At 41.0% G+C, this 16,357-nt stretch overlaps 1 protein-coding gene across 1 annotated transcript; it reads left to right on the forward strand.

Annotated features, from left to right (window-relative positions):
* The first annotated feature begins 1,741 nt into the window (after positions 1–1,741).
* DCSTAMP (dendrocyte expressed seven transmembrane protein) lies at positions 1,742–16,190 on the forward strand. The gene is given in 7 exon segments (XM_032222288.1): positions 1,742–1,746; positions 3,343–3,472; positions 3,475–3,636; positions 3,639–3,684; positions 3,687–4,363; positions 15,104–15,430; positions 15,939–16,190. Coding segments are annotated over 7 exon segments (1,434 nt in total). The 3' UTR covers positions 16,026–16,190.
* Positions 16,191–16,357: the final 167 nt, after the last annotated feature.

Genomic DNA, 16,357 nt, shown 5'->3' on the forward strand with positions numbered 1-16,357 from the left:
AGACTTATCTGAATATTCTGATAACGTGTGAGCATTAATATTCAGATAATTATTTCACCACATGTCTTTATGACTTTGGTTAAACTTTAGACAGATTTCAACACCATTGCAAACCATATGAAATAGTTGCACTTCTTTCTTACAATTAACTCTGATTTTCATATTACAGAATGTTACACTTAAGTCAGTGTTTCTGTTTAAGATGTGTGAACTTCAATTCCCAGAATTCTGGGAATTCTTAAACTTTTTGTTTAAGAATTTTGGACCAACTGATATAGGATCAAGATGAAGCTTTAACATATTGGTAGTCCTCGTCTTTCAAACACAGTTGAGCCCAAAATTTCTACTGCTAAACAAGACAGTTGTTAACTGAGTTTTGCCCCCATTTTTACGACCTTTCTTGCCACAGTTGTTAAGTGAATCATTGCAGTTGTTAAGTTAGTAACACAATTTGTAAGTGAATCTGGTTCCCCCATTGACTTTACTTGTCAAAAGGGTTGTAAAAAGTGATCACGTGACCCCGGGACACTGCAACCGTCATAAATACGAGTCAGTTGCCAAGTGCCTGAATTCTGATCACGTCACCACGGGGATGCTGCAATGGTCATAAGTGTGAAAAACGGTCACAACTCCTTTTCCAGTGCCGTTGTTAAATTGTTAAATCCTTCAAAATTAAAACATCTACTGTACATTTTTACAGATGTTTGTTGTCAATAAATCAATTTGATATGCAGATGTAAATACATGAATGACATAAATAAAAAGTATTAGAAATATATCTGTACTTGAATAATATTTGCATTTGATAACTATATATAGAATTGAAACTGATTACTGTACTGACATATTTCATAGAATACAGTTTTCTTTCACTGTTTCACTAGAACCCTTTTGATGTGTTTTCCCCCCTTCTCCTTTCTCTTTGACAATTATGTATCTCTGTCTTCATCATCTTGTCTTTTCCTTCTTTCTCTTTCCCTTTTTTTTACCATTAAAAGGCAATAAATAACTAATACTAAAGATCTGAAGATTCCAGGTGTTTACTGCTTGTTTTCATCAAGTTGTTTTCAACAAGTGGGCATCTTGTTAATAAATGTGGTACTGAGGATGAAGGGTCTTCTCCTCTCATGAAGATCCTCTCATTAAGATTGTCAGATCCTGCAACTTGTTATTATCCCACGATAATTAATCCCAGGATAGGAATTATTAACACATCAGTAGCTCCTCTCCCTGGTGAATAAAAACCACACTGAACTGTGATCCAAGAAATGCCCAGGCTTCCAGCAAGTTTCACAATTTACTATTTATTTTGCAATCTGCAGCAGAGCAAGTGAGGGCCACTCACATATTTCACGCTGCATCTAATTGGACCCTAAAGAGTCTGTAGCTAATCTTTGCTTAACAATATTTACTGTTGTGCCCAGATCATTAGTAATTCTTCTTGCAAACAGTTCCACATTTAATCACCTTCAAAACAGAACCATTTCGGTTGTTTTGTCATTTGTCCCATGCATGCGATGGGTGGATTCCATGAGCCAAGTGATTCATAAGGAACTCTTTTATTGGCACTCATTAGTATTTCTCATCAGAATCAAGAATGCAACTTGAAAGAATTTAACGGGATGCCTGCAGTGGAGAAATTTGTGAGTAAGCTTTAGCATTATTGGCTAGGCATAATGCATTTGCTAGCTGTAAGGTTCTTCTAGATGTTGTATTGCTCTTCTTTGGGGGTTGGGATGTTATGGGGTATTTTTCTAGTTTGGGGAACTACATTGCAAAAGAAACCTGTTATCTCTGGAAGTGTCAGAGGAAGATAACCAGGAGTTTGAGAGACCAAATCTCAAATCAATGTGGAATAATTAAAAGAATTGGATATGTTAATCAGAGAAAACAGATGAAGTGAAGGCATATTTGGATGTCAGACAACTGCAAGTATGCCCCCCTCTAAGCAATAGCAATAGCACTTAGACATTATACCCCTTCATAGTGCTTTTACAGCCCTCTCTCATGGTTTACAGAGTCAGCATATTTCCCCCAACAATCTGGGTCCTTATTTTACCGACCTCGGAAGGATGGAAGACTGAGTCAGCATTGCGCCTGGTGAGATTTAAACTGCAAAACTGCAGGCAGCCAGCAGTCAGTGGAAGTAGCTTGCAGTACTGCACTCTAACCAGTGGTGGGTTCCTACCGGCTCGGACTTCTTGGGAGACAGCGAACATTTTATTCACTTGAGTTATGTCAGGAAAAAACTCTACAGTGTAGGAAGTTAGATGTATTGCTTTGCTTGAGGCTCCTTGCTAATGTATAACATTTTGATTCTCTTTTAGTTGATTGTGCACGTGTGCGTCTAAACAAGGTGCACTGAGAGCAATATGGGTTACTTTCAAGGAAAGATGAATACAATTTCAAGTGTGAATTGCATTTGTCAGTGGACCTAATCAAGCTTACTCTCTTGTAAGCCTGTCTAGAATTGCTTTATTAGTTACAAGTTGTAAGACTGCTTTAGTTTTCACTATGTGGCTAGTTCTACTGTATTTACAAAAGCAGCATGCTAACTAGGGAATTTTGGGACCAGATAGCTTTCTAGTCCAGATAGCTTAAGGTTGCCGAGGTTGAGAAACACTATCCTCAGTCAATGAAATCACAATAAAGGCCCTGGAAATCACGGTCATTTTCCTGCCTCAAGGTAAAACTATAGAGATGAGCTGCTTGCTTGCTACATCGTGCCAGGGATGTCAATAGTTTGGCTACATGCTTACCCTGTTTTCCCAGAAATAGACCTCCCAGATCATAAGCCCAATCGGGCATTTGAGCACATGCACTAAAATAAGCCCTCCCCTGAAAATAAGCCCTCCCCTAAGATATTTAAATGCATGCTCAGCCGGTCCCCACCATTTCCTGGGGAGAAAGGGGGGACATGCCCTAAGCGCCCACATGCATCTGCCATCCACATGGAATGTTCTTGCGGATGGCCGTTCCCACAAACCCTACCTACTGTGCTTCTTCTCTTAGTGGCGGCTGCAAAAAGAGCAGCAGGCCCAGTGATGCTAGGGCTGGCAAGAGTGTGCCAGAAACAGAGACAGAACCTCCGGCCCTCTCTGGATCAGCTGATTCACGGGCCAAGGTTAAGTGGCCTCCTGTGCCTCAAAAATAATAAGACCTCCCCCAAAATAAGGCCCAGCACTTATTTCGGGGGGGGCAAAAGAAAATAAGACCCTGTCTTATTTCAGGGAAACACGCTATTAAGGGCCTGAATAAAGGTCTATGTTAAAGGATTAATTTATTTTGTCGTTCTTGTTTTATTTCCGCCAAGTGAACGTACTGGATCTCTGAAGTATAAAGAAAATGGATTTTGCCACTTTTTCTCCAGCAATCACGGGATCTCTTTGTGACCCAGAGGAAGCTGAGCTGGAAATATAAACTGGCCCTTTTTGCTCTATGCAGCGCCATCAGTTTTAATAGCAAACCTGTTCCTGCTTTCTACCTGGGTATTCCTTCCTGTTGGACTATCCAATGCTCTCTATCATCACAGTCAATATTTTATGGATTCTCCTGTCTATAAATCTGTACTTTTTCCAGTATTTTCGCTGCTTTGTGGTGGTATTCTTCCTTTCTTGTGGATTGCGCGAAGGCAGAAGAACACTCTCATTGCTGCTGGAACGGCGATGGTGGTTGCTGGCAACATCCAAATATTTTTTTCAACCTGAAGCAGCTGGCAGACAGTGTGACTTGTGCTCTCCGTTCCCACAACTGGACTTTCCTTGACCTCACCTATCTTAAAGCAATCCGGTGGATTACAGTCAATTGAGGATTTCAACACATCTGTTTGTGGTGCGTGACAGTTTAAACATGTCCTTTTTTGGTTTCAGACGAAGACCTGAAGCTGCAACTGGAAAAAAACAAGACTGAGCTTCACAATATCTCCAGCCAGATCTCCTCCATAATAGCTCTACAGTCCCTTTTGGGCAAGAAAGTGCTGCCTTTTGTGGGGACAATTTTGGTTCTGCTTGGCACATACCTCTTCATCCGAAACTTCCTGAGACCACAGACCATCAGGTTTAAGAACACGTACATTACACGAGGGTTCATCAAGTACAATGAGCAAGTATGGCAGCAGGAAAAGCTCTCGGTGCTCCCCCTGAGTAAAGAAGAGAGAAACGTGTATTCGCTGGTGCCGTCTTTTTGCCAAACACCTAAAGAAAGGAAATGCACAGCACGCTTTTTTCTCCCTGTGCTTGCTAACCTTTGCATTTGGGTCGTCTTTTCAGCAGTAGATTATTTGCTTTACGGCTCATTTTTTCCCGTGAGCAAGCATCTCCACGATTTCCCTGAGCTAGAGGTCCACTTCAAATTATATTACCACGTAAGTATCTTAGCTACAGGGCAACACTTTGGTATTGCTTCTGATACAGATTTTCTACAGAATAAAATTATGCTAAAAAATAGGATTGGAAAAACTGGAGGTGGGTAGGCATGGCATTTAAAAAACAAACAAACCCCAAGGTTTGAAGGGCCTGAATATTAAACAACAAGCAAATGCAATACCAAGGTTGGTGTTTAAGGCAGCTGAAAGCATCCATTGTGTTATCAAGAGGAATACTTGATGTGCCTGAGGGAGAGAAATGTGAAAAACATAAGAAACTCGGTTTTAGAAGGTATGGAAAATGCAGTGCGATGGTCTTTACCTGACTGGTTTAAGCAAGGTCTGTGACTTCAGCCAATATAAAGGCACTTTGCATATTTTAAGTGTCTTCAATAAGTGATTTTTAAATCACCGAAATTTGGAGATTTACTGGGGTAAAAGATTCTTTGTGTAGTGTTCTTCTCGTGCCTTTATTTCTTAACATTTGTATTTTATCCATTTTCAAATGATGTGTGAGGATGACCTTCATTTTATCCCAACACCACAGTAGGGTAGGGCAGGAGAGTAGTGTTTCTCAACCTTAGCAAATCTGAATTCCCAGAATTCCCCAGCCAGTGTGATGGCTCGGCAGTTTAGAATTTAGAATTTATTTGTTATTATAGGCCGCCCTTTTCCCTGAGGGGACTCAGGGCGGCTTACAGTTCATGGGAGGGGGTGCAAGATAAACATAAGACAGTGCGTAAATAAAAAATAAAACAATAAAACACAACTTTCATTCAGCATTCAGGTGGGGTGGATTAGAATCTTATCCCCAGGCCTGATGGGATAGCCAGTACTTAAGGGCTGTGCGGAAGGTCTGGATGGTGGTGAGGGTGCGAATCTCCACGGGGAGATCGTTCCAAAGGGTCGGAGCTGCTACTGAGAAGGCTCTCCTCCGCGTAGTCGCCAGTCGGTTAAAGATGTTGAGTTGGAAACTAACAGCCCGGGTTTGCGACCCAAGCACTGTGCAATGGCATGAGCTCCCATACTTGTCCTAGCTCCTGGCCACTTAGCAGTTCGAAAGCATGCAAATGCAAGTAGATAAATAGGTACCACTTATTGGTACCTATTTCTCTACTTGCATTTGCATACTTGTTGGTTGGTACCTATTTGGTGGGAAAGTAACAGTGCTTCAGGGTACAGTCATACTGTACACATGACTGCAGAAGTGTCTTCAGACAATCCTGGCTCCCTTGGCTAAGAAACATAGATGAGCATAGAGTTGGATATGACTGGACGGGGAAAACCTTTACTTCTTTTTTTTAAAGTTTCCATGACTGACTACAACCTGGGTCTCCCCAGCCACAATCCTACACCCTTAACCACTGTGCCACATTGATTTTATTAACTGCATTGTCAGCCAAGTGACCTACATAAACTGCTTGCCCACAAAACAGAGCCTGGAACTGTAAAAAGCAGAGAACAAGAAGCTGAAACCATATTAACTGCAGACAAAGCTAACAGCATCTAAAGCTCACATATAACACATCAAGAGAATACCTTCTCATATTAAACTAAAGTCAACCCCAATAGATTTGTTACCAGATTGCTTCCAATTCCCATGAGCTACCGGAAGCTGCTGGAAGAAAAATGTATCTTCTTTTGCTAGCTCTCAAAGAGGCAATAGGCATACAACTCTTGGAAATGTTCTTTTTTTCAGCTGAGGTTTTCAGATCTGCTTGCTAATGATGAGTGACTCAGCATTCAGCTGATTTATGGCCTGTATTTCCTGCCAATTGTTGGGCAAACTGGAACATTGAGCAACCCCTTATATAAGGACACAATCACTTCATAACTCTGGAAGCTAAACAATTCTCAGCAGGCATCAAAATGTTTCTCTGATACAATGGCATAAGCTAAGATTTTTTTTCTTTTTGCTAGCTCGCTTTGCTCTCAGCAAGTTACCTCACTTTCTTGCTTTTCAAAAGGAGAGAAATATATATTTTTTTAAAAACACAACTGTTGCAAACACCATTTTTCATTTGGGAATTTTTCCTTCAACTATTTTTGACTTCAAGTTCATTGCATAGATTTCCATAAGACTCTCTGAAAATGCTTTTTGGCTGTATTCATGCATTGATTGAACTTAGTGCATGCTTTGGGATTAGGGTTTTAGGGTTTTATTAACACTTATAGGCCGCCCTTTTCCCTGAGGGGACTCAGGCGGCTTACATAAATCAAGGGAAGGGATATACAAACAATAACACATACAAAACATAGAGTAAAATAATAAGCAACATTCATTCATCATTCGGGTGGGGGCACTTATCTTTGTCCCAGGCCTGACGGGCTAGCCAGGTCTTAAGGGCTGTGCGGAAGACCTGGACGGTGGTGAGGGTACGAATCTCCACGGGGAGATCGTTCCAAAGGGTCGGAGCTACTGCTGAGAAGGCTCTCCTCCTTGTAGTTGCCAGTCGGCACTGACTGGCAGATGGAACTCGGAGGAGGCCTAGTCTATGAGATCTAATTGGTCGCAGGGAGGTAATTGGCAGAAGGCGGTCTCTCAAGTATGCAGACCCACTACCATGAAGGGCTTTATGGGTGACAAGTAGCACCTTAAAGCGCACCCGGAGATCAACAGGTAGCCAGCGCAGCTCGCGGAGGATAGGTGTTATGTGGGTGAACCGAGGTGCACCCACAATCACTCGCGCGGCTGCGTTCTGGACTAGCTGAAGTCGCCGGATGCTCTTCAAGGGCAGCCCCATGTAGAGCACATTGCAGTATTCCAGCCTAGAGGTCACAAGGGCCCGAGTGACTGTTGTGAGAGCCTCCCCGATTCAGGTAGGGTCGCAACTGGCGCACCAGGCGAACCTGGGCAAATGCCCCCCTGGTCACAGCCGTCAAATTATGGTCGAAAGTCAGCTGTGGGTCCAGGAGGACTCCCAAGTTGCGAACCCTCTCTGAGGGTGTAGAATTTGACCCCCCCAGCCTGAGCGATGGAGCACTGGTCGAATTGTTGGGAGGAAAGCACAACAGCCACTCGGTCTTCTCCGGGTTGAGTACAAGCTTGTTATTAGTTTCAGAGGTGGTATTCAGCAGGTTCTGACCAGTTCTGGAGAACCAGTGACGGAAATTTTGAGTAGTTTGGAGAACTGGTAACCCTGATTGGCCCCATCTGCATCTATTCTCTGCCCCCTGAATCCCAGCTGATCGGGAGGAAATGGGGATTTTGCAATATCCTCCCCCCTGCCACGCCTACTAAGCCACACCATGCCCACCAAGCTATGCCCATAGAACCGGTAGGAAAACATTTTTGATTAGTTTCAATCTAAATTATGTTGTGTTTGGTGGCATGCAAAATATTCAGTATGTGCCCTGCTTCTTTTGACCATCCTGAAAGAATTTTAAGAAACTCTTCCTAAATGGTTGGAACAAGCATCACAAACTTGGGAACCATCCAATTTTGCATACCATGTTTGTGGTGTTTGTGGAGGTTGCCTTGATTTCCAAGAAAAAAGTAGGGTAATAATTGAGAATATATATGTAGAATTAGCAAATGCTGAATATGACATAAAACTGTGATCCAAAAGCACATAGTTCTGAAATATCGAAGCACTCCATAAAACAGCAAAAAAGAAAAAAAGAAAAAAAAAGAATTAGCACTGAACAATCATTTTTCGTCTCACCCTTGAGGAAATTATTTTACAAGAAGCAATTATGAAAACATAAGTTTTCCAGCAAACAAGTCATTTGGGTTCACCAATATAACTGGTTCTTATCTTCTAATTACAATTAAACAGGAAAGATGTAATAACTGTTACCTTACGGTGGGACAAGGCAAATTAATGGTCTCCCATTACATGTATATGTTAGCTAATTTTATCTCCAGAGGAAACTAAAGTCTTTTAGTGTCATCAGAAGGGTCAGATGAACAGATAACAGAGTTGGAAGGGAATTTATAGGTCATCTAGTCCAACCCCCCCTTCCCCTGCTCAAGCAGGAGACCCTACACTATTTCTGACAAATGGCAGTCCAATTTCTTCTTGAAAGTCTCAAGTGATGAAGCCCAGGGGTGGGTTGCTACCAGCATTACTGTTGGTTTGGTGCAAAAAGTTCTTTTGCAATGAAGATTGTTCTGTACATGTGCAGAACCAAAAATCAAGATGGCGCCGATGACGATAGAACCAGTTCAGGGGCCATGGCAGACTGAGTTACTACCTACTCAGCGGAACCAGTAGGAACCCACCTCTGATGAAGCCCCACAACTTCCGAAGGCAAGCTGTTCCATTGATTGATTGTTCTCACTATCAGAAAGTTCCTCCTTATTTCTAGGTTGAATCTCTCCTTGGTCAGTTTCCATCCATTATTCCTTGTTGGCCTTCAGGGGTTTGGGAAAACAGCTTGACCCCCTCCTCTCTGTGGCAGCCCCTCAAATATTGGAACACTGCTATCATGTCTCTCCTGGTCCTTCTCTTCACTAGACAAGACAAGCCCAATTCCTGTAACCGTTCTTCATATGTTTTAGTCTCCAATCCCCTAATCATCCTGGTGGTTCTCCTCTGCAATTTTTCTAGAGTCTCAACATCTTTTTTATAGTGTGGTCTGCAGAATGTGGTCAAAAGAATTGAGAGGGTGACCATGAGACTATGAGTTGCTCATAATAAAAAACAGGCAAAGTTTTAATCACACTACTGCAGATGCGATCTTGAACTTTTCTGACCATGCCCTGTAGACATCCCTTGAAATTCTAAAAGGTTTAATTCTGAATAGCCAAGGGATTTGTTTGGTTTTCATTATCTCTCTGTCTTTCCTTGCTCCAAAGGGCTTTTCTGAAGAGAAATGTATTTCAAAGAAATGTACCAGAAAGTAGCAATAAGAGAAATAGCATGCTTCCAACAACAACAACAAAATAAACCCAAAACACCACCCAGGGAAATTTGAAGCAGGTTTAAAAACACCTATTCAAGACAGAAAAGCAGAAGTTTATTACAAGAAGATTTTCTTTGAGATAGCAGACACAGTTCTGGGCTGCATTAACAGAGGAATAGAATCAAGATGACGTGACAGGTTAATACCACTTTATAAAGCCTTGGTAAGGCCACACTTGGAATACTGCATCCAGTTTTGGTTGCCATGATGTAAAAAAGATGTGGAGACTCTAGAAAGAGTGCAGAAAAGAACAACAAAGATGATTAGGGGACTGGAGACTAAAACATGTGAAGAACGGTTGTAGGAACTGGGTATGTCTAGTTTAATGAAAAGAAGGTCTAAGGGAGACATGTTAGCAGTCCTCCCAAATCTCAGGGGGTGCCACAAAGAAGAGGGAGTCAAACTATTCTCCAAGGCAACTGAGTGTAGAACAAGAAGCAATGGGTGGAAATTAATCAAGGAGAGAAGCAACTTAGAACTAAGGACAAATTTCCTGACAGTTAGAACAATTAATCAGTGCAACAATTTGCCTCCAGAAATTATAAATGCTCCAACACTGGAAGTTTTAAAGAAAAGATTGGATCATCATTTGTCTCAAATGGGGTTTCGTGAGAAGGGGGTTTCCTGAGCAAGGAGTGGGACTGGACAAACTCCAAGGTCCCTTCCAACTCTGTTATTCTGTGCTGTTATTTGGAATATATAGTTAAAGGAGAGGTGCATAGATGCAAACACCCCACAAGAGCTCATTATTGAGCCTAAACAACTCTTTGCTTCTTTTCATTGATCAACCACAAATAATCTTTGTATACCTGCAATGAGTGGGAACAGTGGCTGGTTGCCAGATCCTACTTTTAACAATTGTTAGCTGTGAACTGAACTCTTTGCTTAAATATTTATTTAAAGTCTTCTCCAATATGATAATATTGAGATGTGGAACTAGATCAGCCTAGCATGGCTCTGCTATTGGGATTGAATGGACCTGCAGCCCAAAATAAATGACCACATTAACATTGTCCAATTTATGCTTAATTATACATTAAATTGTCTAGTGCGATGAAGGAAGAAATGCTAGGATATTGTAACTTTCTATGACCATCACATTGATCAGATAATGATAGGGTATGTGTGCAGTGACGGTGATGGAGGGATATTAGGAGATCTACCATTCTTGATTCTCTTCACCTGACTCATGCTAATCTGTTTCTTTATTTATTAAGTTTCTATTGTGTTCATCTCACTGATACAGTATTGGACTCTGTTGGAACTCTTCAGTTTGCTCTCATCTAATAAATTGTATGGTAGTCACTATCTAATGCTTGCCACATTCATATGGCCAACACATACATACACATCCAAAAATATAAATTTCAATCAACGTATCCATAAATAACTAAATAAAATATTTTGTTTGACTGCCCCTCATTCTTTTTTAAAAAATATTACCAAGCTCAACAAAAGTCATGATCATTGGTCAACTCATTCTGAAAGCTTGATCAACAGGGTGTGGGTGCCACCCACAATTTTGGAAATCACAGAACATAACAAAGGGTTGCGAGGATCCTTAGAAAAAGAGAAATATGGAAGGGTTGAACTATATCCTCACCCAAAGGGTAAAATGTTTCTTAACAGAGTGACTTTTTTTTAATTGCCTCCTAAAATTGCGGAGGGATGTGGGGGGAGAAATCATCATCAGGAACAAAAATATATTGTTAACTAGCCAAATTATTTGTTCACTGACATATAATTAATGGAGCAAGTTGAAAACCACTAGTTCTTTCCAATACCAATTACTGGAAGGTGACTAGTACCTGTTCAGATTTGGATTATATTTTTATTAAACTTTAAGAGGACCATTTGTGCACTTACTATAAACTCAACCCTCTGCGTGCTGTTTGTGTCTTATCGCTTAGCTAGTTCCACTTAAATGGATCTGTTAAGAAGCCCAGAGACATAGAACCATCTCTTCTAATCAGGGCAGCCCAGATGTAAGAACTTCAGCTGTAAAGTCTGCCTTTTGTGTGCAGGAGGGGGGGGGGGAGGAAATGCTCAGCCCTCACTTCACCCAGACTCTGCTAAATAAGTTGGTCAGCAAATCATGAAATATTGATGGCATAATTTCCCATTGATTTCTGACAGAAAGCCAAAGAAGTAAGGTCTGGGAAGCTTTCACGGAGTCTTTGCACGCATAAAACAGCAATTTTAGTAAGCTTTAAAAAATTAAGTAAGGGGAAAAACTTCAGCTCTGCATGATATCATCATCCCAGCCTCTGAATCCCAGACACTGGAAATTATACATATAAAAGAAAACCTTTGGCTGTCAGTAGATATGATACCTCATTGTAAGTACCAGCCATTACTGCTTCACAGCAGTTGGGAGAATATGGGAAAGGAATATCTCTCTTTCCTGGCAATTGCCTTTTCTCTTTTATTTTCTGCTAGAATGCTACTTTCTATTTTCATACTTTAGTGCACTTGTTCTTCTTCATTTGGGACCTTATAGACTGCATGTCCACCCTACAAGCCACCTGCCCTCATTACTGTTATCTTAGCCTGTCTATAGTTGGGCGATGCTAGAAAATGCTATAAATCACGGAGTTATCCAAGGGAAATCCATGCCACTAATCCAAATGCTTCTGCTACTTCCTCGGCCTCATTTGACCCAAACAGTACTTTTCCAAACTGCTGCCTTCAGGCACGTTGGACTACAGTTCCCAGAATTCTAAGTCTGTCTGCTAGGAGTTGCTGTCCAAGGTATCTGTAAGGCACAAACCTGCAGAAGTGTGCTGGGCCTTTTTTCCAGCCCTCCTATGTTAGAATATAATAGAGTATAACAGAATAGAATAGAATAGAATAGAATAGAATAACAAAGTTGGAAGGGACCTTGGAGATCTTCTAGTTCAACCTCCTGCCTAGACAGGAAACCCTACACACCACTTCAGACAAATGATTATCCCACACCTTCTAGAAAATGTCCAGTGTTGGAGCATTCACAACTTCTGGAGGCAAGTTGTTCCACTGATTAATTGTTCTAACTGTCAGGAAATTTCTCCTCAGTTCTAAGGTGAGAATTTTTTTTCAACAGGGCATTTGGCACTCAAGGAGAAAAAAATGGTGCTCCTTTGGATATCTATTTACATAACTGTGGATATCATCCCACAGTTTAGGTACAACCTTGGTAGATCCCCTTTGTACCAGTGGGAAAAACCTCCACAAATTGCTCTCCTTCCGGTGGGATACAACTGGGGAAGGAGGAGGCAGGGTCTGACCAATGGCAAGAGTGGGGGGATTAAGCCATCTGTCAGAATCTGACTTGGGGGAGCTCTCAGTGAAGCAAGAGAAACTCTCAGAAGTATCTGCAACAAAATAGCAAAGCCTCACCCACCATTGATGTCATTGTATAATCCCCGCCTTTAAGTGCCTATGTCATGATGTCATTGTGGGCAGGGCTACATCACAACATTCTTTCAAATGTTCAACTGCATGAAATCACATTGTGTTCCTTGCTTGTTAGAAGAAACCTGAGGCCAGTCTCTCCAATTGTTTTCTTTTGGTATGATCTCTTGGCAAGGAATAATTACATCTCCATTTATTTATGTTTTAGTCACACTCTGCTTGAGGTTTAAATGTTTAGTTTCTAGGATGTGAGTTATATCCATTCATGTACTGACTGTGAGGATGCTTCTCTCTCTTCTCCTAAAGCAGGGATGTCAAACTCATGTCATCACGGCATTGTCACATGATGTACCACAACTTTCCCCCTCTTCGCTAAACCAACCATGGGCGGGCCACAAGTTTGACATCCCTGTCCTAAATCATATGGTACACTGGATTAATATACCAGAGGCAGCAACCTCTGGATTGTGCTTGTAAGATTCTCAGTAAAGGAGGAGAGGTTTTATTGCAAAGCTCCCAGATCTCATGACCTACCCAGGGGTCAGCAACCCTCGTCTCTGGAGCCCCATATGGGTCTTTCATCCCTCTGCTGTGCCTTCCTGTTGCCAGTCAACCCCACAATTGATAGGGCTTTCAGTTAGGACAGGTAGAGGAAAAAGGACGCTATGCTAGAAGGAGACTCTATCGTGGGGGAACCGGAGTTCAGGTTGGCAGAGGAAAAAGGATGCCATGCTAGGAGGTGGCTCTATGGTGGGGAACCGGACTTCCAGTCAGCTCCAGAATTGAAGGGGCTTCCAGTTAAGATCTTTGTGGCTCTTTGAGTGTTTAAGATTGCTGATCCCTGATCTACCCACACACTGACAGACAATAGCACTGGCTAATCTTGTTTCAGCCAATCCAGCCACTTTCTACACAACCAACTCAGGTGAGCAATTGTACAAATCACTGATATATTGGTATGTACAGGACTCTGGATTACCACACGGGAAGGAGTGCAGTGAAGTTTAGATTGTTTGGTTGGGAGGAAGAGAGTTAAGACAGTTCCTTCCTAGGAGTTCTCAGAGTATATACTTAATGATGCAAATAGTTTTCTTTAGCTTCATAAAATTTCTGTCTGTAGGTGAGAAACGATAAAGGAAACTGTTCAGAAAAACCTCAGCATATCTTTCCTGCATTCTAGAGCCTGGCATCTATTTGGCATGTCAAAATTACATTGACCTGTGACTGAATTTGGAGTGTTCTCCCTTTCCTACCAGAAATGTGTCAACAACACTGTTGCCTAAGCTGACAGAACACCCTGCTGGGTATACTGACTGGATAGTCATATTGTTGAGGTGACTGACAGGAGCCAGGCAAATTTTAATCTCTTTTAGGTTATTGGCCCAAGTGTGACATTGCACAATAGACAGACTTCTGCAAGGAAAAGTGGAAAATGCAAATTCAGGTGTTAATTCTGAAAAATAATGGAAATCAACTGGCTTCTGCTACGGGCTCTGGATAACAGAAAGGAGACTCCGTCTGGAAACTTCCTTCCAAAATGGTTATCCAACCATCTTAAATTAGGTCATGGAGAAAACTTTTACAAATGTATGGGGATCCTGCTTCTAATTGCAGAACAGAGAATCTAACTTCAGAGTTAGTATGACAGCAAATATTTACTGAGGGGGACTGTATGGGAGAATAAATAATTTAGGTCTGCTTCCTCCTGATTCAATATAGGATTTGGCAGTGCCAAAACAACATCACCAATAGATAATCTAGACGAATATTTCTCAAGCTGGGGAACTTTAAGATATATGGACTTTAATTCCCAGAATTCCCCCAATCTCTTCACGCAACACTATTTTAGCCCTCTGATAATCTTGTTCTTTCCTCAAAACCATTTGAGCTTGTTTCACACGTTCTTGACTCTTATATCGAAAAGCACATAGGTGACCATTGCTGAATCGAGGGGGCAAGAGAGTGGGATCTTTAATCCCATCCATCATTATTCTGTTCTTATTTAGGACCATAATTCAGATGATGATGCTTTTAGCATTGCTAAATCTTGCACTACTGCCAAATGTGAAAGATATACTAATGGCTTAAGGTCTAGGCCAGACAGTTAAGAGACTGTTACATCCTGTTACAGGAAAATAAACACAGACATCTTATTGAGAAATGTCACCATTGCCTTGTAATTTGAGGGGGTCCTTGGTGCTCTCTGAACTTGCCTCATTACCCAAACATCAAGTGCTAGTGCTACAATGGTACCTAGTTTGGATAATGAAACATCTGCAGGAAAACAAGCAAGCTTAGAGAGCACCAAGGATTCTGCTTTTCAACCCTGGGCTACAAATATTCTTCTTTATTGGTGCATTGTAATTTATTCAGAATAGCCATTTTAAAGATCAGCATAGATCATGGCATAATTTTTATCTTTCATTTCCTCTTATACAGAAAAATGCAGCTAAATTTATCTTGAACAATGGGGAGATTGTTGACAAGACTATTTACTTTAAGACACCCCTTTTTGAAGAGAGCTGCATTCCCAAACCAAAGATTTCCCTCTCTGCTACGTGGATCCAACTTGGAGTTATTTTGTTCTTTCTAATCGTGTTGGGGCTTATGACGTCTATACTCACACAACTTAAAATATTAGTGGCAACTGCGTTCTTTCCGAGCACAGACATGAAACGGCTAAAGTATCTGCACACAAAATTGTTAAACAGAAGATCCAAGTTCTCCGGGAAAAACGTGAAAAGGAAACTTAATTCATTTGCAAAGGTAAACTGTAAATAACATGAAATACAGTGCTGGTTGGTTACTGTTCAGAATGTAATTGTAGAATCCACCAAAAATAAGCACCATCAAAACTTTTATCTATAGAACCGGGATCAATACTACTCTCCTCAAGATTGCCCTAAAGGGAATCTTCACGTATTTTTCAATAAATATGGAAGCTACTTAGACCATAGACCACATCACGCTGGTTATATCTCTATTACAAAGTAATGTTTTGACTCACATAGCTATTGTCTCTGCACAAATACCTATAGCCATTATTGAAATGCATATGTGTCTGAGGTTAATCTTCCCGCTTTCTCCATCAATACCTGAAGGATGAAGGAGAAGAAATGCTCAGCATTCATCCTGAAATGGGCCTACACATAATTTTTCTGGGGTTTTTTCTTCATTACTTTTCACTTCTGCTTAGGAGACAGATACCAAATAAAAACCTCTTCTTTTGTAATAAGTAAAACTAACCTTTTTCTCTTTCCTTTCTCCTTTACAGTTGCATTTTTGGTTTCCCATCTTCCAGGCGCTGGGAAATGCCAGGAAGAAACCAACCAAGGTGGAAAAAGAAAGTCCTATTTTATAGCATTAACTACAGGTTCTCAAGCTCAACATTTTGCCTAGTGAAGAGCTCTTGGAACTTCAAATGTTTGGGTGTGTTTTGCAAAAGACTGATTGCCTTAATATGAAATTTGAAAACATTAAAGAAATATTTAAAAATGTAAGGCTCCATTAGTAAAAAAAAAAAAAATCAAAAACATTTGCCTCATTTCCCTTATGCTGCTTCATGTTTCACTGCAGAATTGTGCCATTTAGCTTAAGGTGACTCAGTTGAGCAGACTATTTTTGACACCCCATCAAAACATCACTTCCTTTCCAGATATATAATTATTATTATTATTAAACAGAAGAGGAAAA

The sequence above is a fragment of the Thamnophis elegans genome, chromosome 8, assembly GCF_009769535.1.
Source record: "Thamnophis elegans isolate rThaEle1 chromosome 8, rThaEle1.pri, whole genome shotgun sequence".
Lineage (NCBI taxonomy): Eukaryota > Metazoa > Chordata > Lepidosauria > Squamata > Colubridae > Thamnophis > Thamnophis elegans.